Source organism: Botryllus schlosseri, chromosome 1 (assembly GCF_051294905.1).
Source record: "Botryllus schlosseri isolate E-star chromosome 1, Bs_hap1, whole genome shotgun sequence".
NCBI classification, from domain to species: Eukaryota; Metazoa; Chordata; class Ascidiacea; order Stolidobranchia; family Styelidae; genus Botryllus; species Botryllus schlosseri.
This window is the reverse complement of record NC_137236.1, coordinates 18,450,773-18,460,839: the sequence shown is the minus strand read 5'-3', so window position 1 is coordinate 18,460,839 and position 10,067 is coordinate 18,450,773. Positions and strand designations below refer to the sequence as shown.

The 10,067-nt window shown below is 40.9% G+C and overlaps 1 protein-coding gene across 3 annotated transcripts in view; it reads right to left on the bottom strand.

The window, feature by feature from the left end:
- Positions 1-436: 436 nt before the first annotated feature.
- The window catches only part of LOC145444033 (cAMP-dependent protein kinase catalytic subunit-like), a 32,044-nt gene continuing 22,413 nt past the window's right edge, over positions 437-10,067 (bottom strand). Inside the window, exons 2-4 of one of the 3 annotated variants that reach the window (XM_080321952.1) lie at positions 7,769-7,875; positions 5,116-5,277; positions 437-1,839 (exon numbers count right to left, since the gene is read on the bottom strand). In XM_080321952.1, the coding sequence (XP_080178078.1) occupies positions 1,739-1,839; positions 5,116-5,277; positions 7,769-7,875 (370 nt within the window). In that variant the 3' untranslated portion in view covers positions 437-1,738. Of the gene's footprint in view, positions 1,840-5,115; positions 5,278-7,764; positions 7,876-10,067 lie in introns of all 3 variants that reach the window. The other 2 variants (XM_080321934.1, XM_080321944.1) reach the window with 2 other exon arrangements.

Here is a 10,067-nt window from a genome sequence, read left to right as displayed (position 1 = left end):
AAACGGTATTGAAAGTTGACCTTTTTTTTTAGTCAACCGATCACAAAGTGGGAAAAATTCACAGATTTTTGAGAATTCCTCTCCGGTTTTGCAAGACTCAAATTTCTGAAAGAGTGTTCTCTTTTTAGATTTCCAAAATATGGTAAGCCTAATGTCACCCCAATCTTGTCGCTTGCTTTTTTTCAACACTATCTTCTTTTACTTTTCATTCAGTGTACATGCCTCCTCTTAACATCGCCTAGGCCCTAGGCCAAGGTGGGTGTCTAATTCTGTAGACTACTCGAAGACAACTTCCTATCTTTTCACTGTATCGCATTTTTGTGGTGTATGGAACTGATAAAATTGCTAACAAACCTATGATCATGATGATGAGTTTCTACCTGAACGCTATTTCCTAAATCTGTCTTGTATGAAGAAACCTAATATAGCGCAAAAGTGTCAGAAGCGAATATATTTCGGCATAAGGTTTTACAGAAAGAAAATCGTGAATAAATTCTCACGCGGTACAAATATACATAGACGAGGTCTTATAACCAGCGCTGTGGTGACGGAATTTGGCTAATCTTTTTTTTAGCGCGCCTGGAATTGACGACGAGAAACATATAGTGGCTGGAGTCGGAGTCGTGAAAAGAATACTGAGTGGAGTTTGTGAAAATGACCCCGACACTGACTTCTTTATTACGAAAACAATTGCTTAAATAGTATCTTCAAGTTGCTAATACTAACTAAAATAGGATTTTTATGTACCATCAATCAGTGTTATTAGTAACGATATTGATAAAATTGGACATTACTTGGAAATTGCCATTCAGTTGCATAGAGGAAATAAATCGTAATTGCATCTCCACGACTCTGTCACAAATTGGTGCAATTTTTGTAATTATACATCGTCTGGTTTTGTAAAGTTGTAAAATTGATGTAAATATAACCAAACGCTGCTTGCCACTTGACAAAATTAAAAATATTTGTACTGCAGCTCAGCTGTTTGGGTCGAACAATTGATCAAGAAAGACTGAGAGTCTTAGTCCTTGAATACTAAGTGCATGTAGACTAGACATATGCTATCTGACTACCGTACTTCCTAAATTTCGTTTCTGACCAATGTTTATTAGTAGTGAGAGTGTGTGTGCTTGTAACCATTATAGTGTGTAATGAGGAAATAAGGAAGTTACATCTCTGTATCAGTTGCCGACTCATACACAAGAGCTCCACTTCGATTGTTTTATTTACATTTTAATTATACAGGATTGGGTATATGTCATGTTTGAATGGTTCATATTCATACATATTAGGGTATTAGAGAGTCCATGTTATAAAAACTGATAAAATATGAAAAAAGGAAGGATATTTAGAAATGCATTTTTTCAAGGTAATTGCATAGTGAATAATTTGTGTGGGTCAAAATGAAACAACTTTGCATGCCATCGTTAATCATATGTTTGCGTATGTTTCATGGTTAACGATAGTTATTTAACCGAAGTAAATTGGTAATAGTGATGGAGTCAGAGTTCTTTCGAGAAACTAGTTGAAGTCGATATGTTTGAACACTCCGGAGTCGGAGGCGGTATAATGGAGTGGGTGGTAAAATTTACCGATTCCACAGCCAGGCTTATCCCGGAAGTGATTACGCTGCCTCTACACTTTGACCGGGCTCAATTCTCGATAGTGCAATTACCAATATGATCTCGAATACTTTGTAAATGTATCGTCCTCGGCCTGGGCGTGGTCCAAACCCGAATCAAAAGTTGACTTGCTTCCCAGTCACGTGAACTCGCAGCTGTCTCTCCTTCTCGGACTTATCCAAGGCGCGCTTCAATTTCGGACGAACGGCGATTACATCTGGTAAATAACGCACCGGGGTCAATATCTATCACCGCAGGGATCAGGGTTGTATTGTCTCGAGTCATGACTCGACTCGAGTCACGATTTTTTGACTCAAATTGACTCAAGTCATTTTCGAAAAACATTGAAGTGAATCGACTCGACTCGAGTCAATCTGTGAATTGAATTGACTTGACTTAGACTCAAGTCATTGCGTATGACTCGAACCAAGTCATATGAATCGAGACTCAGGCGGCCAAGACCAACGTTTCATTGTGATTTCGAAGAATAGTAACCACACAATTGTGATTTCGTCTATTGGTACTGGTAATTGAAAATGCGGAAAATTAGTATATTAAAAATGCGAACCATTCGATATCAACAAACAGAGTTATAGAAAGTGGGTTTAACAGGACTTTAACTGGAAACTGAGCAGTCAAATCAAAGACTTGAACTTGAGTCGTAAGACCATGACTTGGACTCGACCCACTGCTCGCTGACTTGGACTCGGACTTGACTAGGTGGTGAATTGCAAATGACTCGACTTGACTCGAGTCAAAACTATAAAAGAGAATTTGACTTGTGACTCGGAGCCTTGTGGCTTGGTTACAACTCTGGCAGGGATGTGATTGGCATTTGTCTTTCTTTTTCGAGATACTTCGGTTTTGAATTTTTAGATTTAACAAATTTCGGATAACTTTTGGGTTACCATATTTCGAAATCAGGAAAAGAGGACAATTTCTACAAAAACAAGACTACCGAAGTCCTACTATGACGTCATTTAGGTTTTGGATGACCTTTCTTGTTGTCTTTAGTCATCCTTGCCGTCCAAATCCAGATTCCCTCTCTTTTATGGCGTATTCGTTGTGCCTAGATTGCATGACTTTTAAAGTTATAAAGGAGGAAGAATTGCCAACAAGGAGGACATGAGGTATTTGGATGAAGTATGGCACCCTAAATAACGTGATGGCGACGACAGCAGGGTAGAGCAAAATCTAGAAGCTATCCGGTTGATTCGATTTCGGGTTGAGTATTTGAGTCAGCATAAGGGTAACTCGAGTCATTACCTTAACTGAATTCATTTGAGTCACTGCCGCAGCTGGGAAAAGTTGAGTACCATGGTTATTCCATTACGAATATAATGTTTGCGTCGAGTCGAGGAGTTGAATATTCAAGTCAATGTTGTGACGTGACTCAAGACAAGTCACTACACTAAACTGACTCGAAGCACTTTAAAGGGGCACTGCGCTCTAAAAATGATGTTGTCTCAAATTGAAGAACAGATCGAAAAAAAATTTTGGGCCGCGGCCATTTCGTCAGAAAGCCACCGTAATGGAGCTGCAATTAATTGATTTTTGTATAAGGTGGCGCGTCATCGGTTCTTAACCCGTTGCGAAATTTCTGGCGCTATCTTCACCGACGCACTTGCTCGACGCGACCTCCATGTTGTAGCTCAATTTCTTTATGTAGTATATGATGAACATATGCTGCGAGTGCGACACTCAGTTTGCTTCCAAGTGATACAACAGCACGGACTCTCAATGCCACGTGCAACATATGTATAACCACGATACTGTCGAGGCTATGTCGTACATTACCGGTACCATGCTGCGCCAATGCCGTCTAATCAAATAGGGAATTAATATAGATGCATAATTTGTATATCAACAAATGCACAATTCACAAAAATGATATAACGAAGGTGGTGCCGGCTGTGCCTCATTATTATTGATGTAAAATGACAGCATTTTTGTAGTGCATACGGTAAAGTACAGCGACAAACGCCATTGGCCAAGAACGTATTCGGTCGCTGTGACTTCATTTGGATAATTCCCTGTAGAGGCCAGCTGTTTCTAATATTTAAAGTGAATTTGAATGTGTCCTTGAGAATGTTCATTGTTCAGGGCTGTTCAAAAACAATTTTTTTTTCAAATTTCACTGGCTACGTGATAAAATTATTATGTTGGCTAAAACAACGCTGCACACCAAATTTGGCTCAAATCCAACCAGTAGAAACGAGATTCTTGCAGTAGAAAGTTTTGAATTTATTATATAAAAAATGAAAAGTAAAATTTCAAATTTTTTCTGTCTTCCCCTTAAAATTGTTAGGCTGTCAGTAGAGATGATGCAAACCATATTTGGCTCAATTCCAACCACTAGAAGCAAAGTTATTGCAGTAGCAAGATTTCTAATTCCATGATTTTATAATAAATAATTAAAAAGTTAGCCACTGTAAATACTATTTAATTCAAATCCAAATTTTTCTACTGTAATAACTAGTTCAATCTTGGCGAGTGTCAGATCATAAGACACTAGCACAGCACATTACATGTAGCGTACAACTGCGCCTCGACCAGTATGGTGATTATATAGGCTACATGTTGCAAGTGACATTGAGAGTACGTGCTGTTGTATCAGATGGATTGTGGCAGCAAAGTGAATGACACACCATATGTTTTCCCCGTACTACATCAAGAAATGAAGCTACAATATGGAGGTCGCGTCGAGTAAGTGAGACGGTGAAGATATCGAGCCAGAAATTTCGCAACGGGTTAAGAAACGTGGTAGCTGGAGCGTAACGGGTCTTATGCGAAATTCATTCAATTGCAGCTCCATTACGGTGGCTTTCTGCAGACAATGGCTGCGGCCAAAATCATTTTTTCGATCTGCGCTTTAAAGGGGCACTGCACTTCAAAAATGATGTGGTCTCAAATTGTAGGGCAAAACGAGATAAAAATTTTGGCCCCAGCAGTTTTCTTCAGAACGTCATTGTCATGGAGCTACAATATATTGAAATTTCCACAGGGGCATCACGCTCCAGCAGTCACGCAGAGATCAAAGTTCATATAGATGTCAGCCGATGTTATGAAGGAAATATGTCGTACACGCCAAGGTGGTTTAGATACCGCGTTCAATGGAAGATGTCCAGTCAGGAAATTTATGTAAAAATCGGGCCTAGTGTATTCTATTTCCTTCATAACATCGGCTGACAACGATATAAAGTTCAATCTCTGCGTGACTGCTGGAGCGTGAAGTTGCTATCGAAATTTCGGTGCATTGCAGCTTCATTACCGTGGCGTTCTGAAGCAAACGGGTGCGGCCAAGATTTTTATATCGTTTTGCCCTTCAATTTGAGACCACATCATTTTAGAGTGCAGTGCCCCTTAATGCGAGACCGCATCATTTTTAGAGCGCCCTATCTCCGGTAGTCAGTATAGTATCAAAGGATTTCTACTAGACACGCTCAACTGCCCAGCCCTAACTGGCCCTGAAAACCAAATGCTGTCAACTTACTTTTCTCCGGTAAATCGCGAACCAGTCGGCGGCCAAAAACCAGCGGTTCTTGACGTCTGCAACGTCGTTTCTCAGGTTGCCGTATCGTTTGGTCAGGTCGACCTGATGGAGGTTGCGGAGGAGGTATTTCAGCTCGGATGTGAAGTGGGCTGGAAACCGAACCTGGGAAAAATACAATTTGTAGAAGACGATTTGCATCAGAATTTACGATTTAAAACCAGATTTGGACACATAATTTCTGATTGTCTACAATTTCCGTGCTACTTTTTCAAGAACTCGAGTTCATGGCAAATTTGAACTGAGGCGAAACACGAATTCAGAATCACATTCAGATCAGACCAGGGTTCAGTTTTCAAAATTTGGGCACAGGATAATTTTATCGTTTTTGACTTTTGTGCGCATTGTTAAAGAGCCACTGCCGGTGCACGTTCTAAATACATTCTAGAAAAAGTTCTCACGAAAAACCACCTATTTCTTATTACCAAGACGGATTTGGAAAAAAATCATCGAAATTGCATCTAAATTTCATGGAGATACCAAGGTTCCCGATTATTTGGAGGGTATAGTTTAAGATAATAAAACCTCAAATTCAATTAAGTTTTTGAAAAGTCAACATAGAGACCTGTGTTATGCTAAGAGACGTTTGGCCTACGTCTACCTTGCTCTGAATTACAGAGCTTCACAGCAAACTCTTCTAGAAATGACTTGAAATTTGATATTTCAAAATTTCAAAATGGGATTTCACATATTCCTTCAAATTTTAGCATAACACAGCACTGTCCTAGTACTTCCTAAAGAAGGCGTTAGATTGAAAAAAGGACTTCACAATATTGAGATTTTGCATTCCCCGTGTCGGTGCATTTTTTTCTTTCAAATCCACAATCTGCAGGGTAGGACTAAACTTTTTGTTTTTTTGTATATAGCATAGCGACATCTATCGACTGTGAAAATTTCATGATGATGGGGGTAGCCATCTGAGAGTTAAGTTTTTGACTTGCTAGTCCCCTTAAAGTGCCGAGTTGATACTGTTCTCTCGCCAAACACCTGCGACCAGTAGAGAAAAAATGTTTGTCCGCAGGGTTGTAACCAAGTCATAAGGTTCCGAGTCACAAGTGAATCTCACTTTTATAGTTTTGACTCGAGTCAAGTCGAGTCATTTTCAATTCACCACCGAGTCAAGTCCAAGTCCAAGTGAGCTAGTTGAGGGTGCAGTCCGGGTCATATGGTGTTTGACTAGAGTCCGATTTCAAGTCATATTGTTCATCAGTGTTCAGTTTTGATTTCAATCCAGTTCAACCCACTTTTTCCAACTCTGCTGGAGTGGCTGGCATTCATAACATAGTAATTTTCCTCAGTCTTACCAGTTTCTGGTCGTATTTTCCAAGTATCAGGACTGATAGACGAAATACCAATATTGTGCTACCGCCTACCGGTAACTTTACTATTCTTCAAAGTTACAATGAAATGTCTTGGCCGTCCTAGTCTCGAGTCATGCACAGTATAATGACTCGAGTACAAGTTGATCAATACTAAAATTTACCCGAGTCGAGTCATTTGACACATTTGAAAAAATGACTCCAGTCAAGTCGAGTCACCAAAAAATCGCGACTTGAGTCGAGTCATTACAACCCTGTTTATCACGTGAAGAACTACCAAGTTTGATGACGTTTGGTCGGGCCATTGGCTTTTAATTTAGTCCATGGTCGAGCACGTTTGAGCTAAGCACAAGTGCGATAACAGAAGGGAAGAAACACTCAATCGCTAAATTATATAAATGAGACATGTTACCATTGCACTTAATTATTTTGGACAAAATATTGCTCTATGTATAATCCCAATATCATGTTTGTCCCTCATCAGCCAGAACTTAGGTTGGGCACAATGATTCGAATACTCGAATCTGAATTGAGTATTAATTTTAATGATTCGAGTCAAGCAGTGTGAGACGATTTTTTTCGAGTACTGAAATTATACGCTCCTCACAACTGAAACTTAATTTACTAACGAGAATTATAGTTTTGATACCAATTTTCACTGTTGAAGCCTTGAAACCTTGATTGGCCGTGTCGCAGCATATGAGACACAGTACACCTAGCTACGAACGTTACTGGGAATAACACATTTCGGAAGTCATGATTATCCCACAACATTGTCAGTAAGTGCAATGAAATCGGTATGGTCGAAAAAATATCAAAGTATCTTCAATGTGACGGACAACAGGCATTATGTTATTTGTGGTGGCATAAAAGGCACATATTTGAACTTCGACATATTACATTCTGTTGTGACGTCATAATGAGTGATACTCGAATACTCGACCCTAAGCGTAATACGTGATTATGAATCGCATCATTCAGGTACTCCATTTTGCCAAGCCCTAGTCATTGCGTTGGGATTGCAAACATTAGATTTTTTATATTTCGATAAGGCGTGGAATTTTTGACCATCATCAAGGGGGGCATGACCAAAAAGGTGGTGAACAACTGCGTTAGCCTAAAGTAGCCACCTGCGAAAAGTCTTTAAAACTACTTGCTCGAGTACTTTCATACCATTCATTTTAAACTTATAGTTGAAGTAGCTTTGACAAGCCTTCAAATTGCTATTTCTACGGGAAGAAATTTAAGGAGATTATTAATATTTATACTTTACACACGATGCTTCCATGGCATGATTGATGAGCGCATTTTCCAGTTCCAGCAAAACACCAGATAGGTATGGTTGTTCTCCAGCATCCCAGTTGAATCCTGTCGATAAAACATTCTGGAAAAAAGAATGGATGGTTGAGTCAAACAGACATGCTATGCTGTAAGCAGGGGCAGGCGGTAACATCAATCAACAACAGATTGATATCAATATTTAACAAAATCAGATATCAATGCAGTGTTCTCGAGCGAAAAACAAACCATCACATGTCCAAATAACATTTATCCAAGCCGTAAGAAACTTGAAAATAAATTTCAGGGACCGGGACAGTCAAGATTGAGGTAGCCGCTATAGCTCATAGGGTCGTGCTCTGGTCTCCAATTCGGCAGGCCAGAATTCCGAACCGACGTCACCCTAAAACCCTGCCACTGACAAGCAAAAGCGATTCCAGTGCCTATCCCAAGTCAGCACAATGGATAGGGTTGGGCAGGAAGGGAATCAAGTGCTAATCTCTGGCACAGACTATAATGCGGATCACTCATGAGCTGCGGCAACTGGCAACCCTTACGTGGGAAAAGCTGAATGACAAAGATTAATAAATTTGAAATTAAAAAATCAAATTTATCTAATTTCCATTGGACGTTAAACAAGGTGTGACAACTGACACAAGCTACCAAGATCTCAAAGAAGATCAGGATGGACCACATTTCAAGGCTGTAATGACGCGAGACATGACGCGACTTGACTCGAGTCATATTTTCAAATGCATAAAATTACTCGACTCACCCGATGCCCATTTTTGTATCGACTCGAATTGGACTCGAGTCATTGTGCATCACTCGAACCAAGTCATATGACTCGAGACTAGGACGGCCAAGACAGACATTTCATTGTAACTTTGAAGAATAATAAAGTCACCACATGATTGGTATTTCGTCTATCAGTCCTCATACTTGGAAAATATGCCCAGAAACTGCTAAGACTGAGGAAAATTACTATACCATGAATGCGAGCCATTCTATATCGCTCGAACAGAGTTGAAAAAAGTGGATTGAACTCAAAACTAGACTGCGAACATAATGACTTGAATTCGAACTCGAGTCCAAACACCATGACTTTGACTCTACCCTCTACTTTTTTGTTGTAATATTTTATTTCGGCAAAAATTCAATGAAATGAAATTGCACGTTGAAATAAATACAGTCGCGACTTCGGTCACCTTGTGAAAATGCAAAACATAATCACAGAACAATACCCGCCATTTACGGTGACGGGGAAAAAGATTTTATTTAACAAAAAATAAATGGCGAAAATCACATACTGAAAAATGCGATAATAATATAAGGGCCAGAGAAGACATGGCCAGTTCGCCCGGGGACAGGGGACACCAACACAGACAAAGGCCTCCACCAAAAACACACGATATATGTGGTGGAGGCCGACATACAACACAAAAAATAAGGGACGAACTGGCGAGGTCCGATTGCAGGCATTATCATAGTAATTGTGGTGGTGAAAAATCAAATCAAACTTTTTGTCGAGAGGTGGGGGAACTCCTCCCCTTAGCATTTAGAACCGCTCAGAAAAACAACTTCAAAAAACTAAAACTAGCAGGGGTCCATTTATGTTAATTTGGGGAGGAGTTCCGTGATACAATCCAGTGTCCAGTTGCCTGCAGTCGAACCCCGTGATGGCTAGCGGACTAAGCTAATAACCAATAACACAAAACACATAACAAATAAAAAGCACGTGAAGGGGGGGGATCAAGTCCTCTCGTGGTCCCGCACACTACACCAAGCCTTCCAGACACGATGAGAGCCGCGCTGAGAAGCGACCACGGCTCGCTCGGAGACCAGTCTGGACTCGAAGACCGAAACACCCATCGCACGTAAGGTGGTCAGGTTCCCGGGGTGGTAACTCCCCAGGGACCCGACCGCGAACGTATGCATCTCCACCACCTTGGCCGTGGCAACGCGGAGAGACTCACAGAGGTCCTTGTACTTTGAGTGTTTCAGTGCAACGGCAGCGTCCATACTGGCTACTCCATTCTCGAAGGGGCACACCACATCGATGACCAAGACCCGGCGACGATCCGCTAAGATGAGGTCGGGTCTCAGCCGCCTGTTGGCCAATGTGGCGTGCTCCTCGCAAACGCGGTCCACATCGCATCTGGAAAAAGAAGAGGAGCTTGGTATACAGTCCAGGAGCACCCCAAGTACCGAATTGTGCCTGTTCGTGATGCTATCCATCACTGGCAGGCAGTGGTTCAGTACGTGGGGCAGGGTCTCAGTATGCTGTCCGCACTTGCA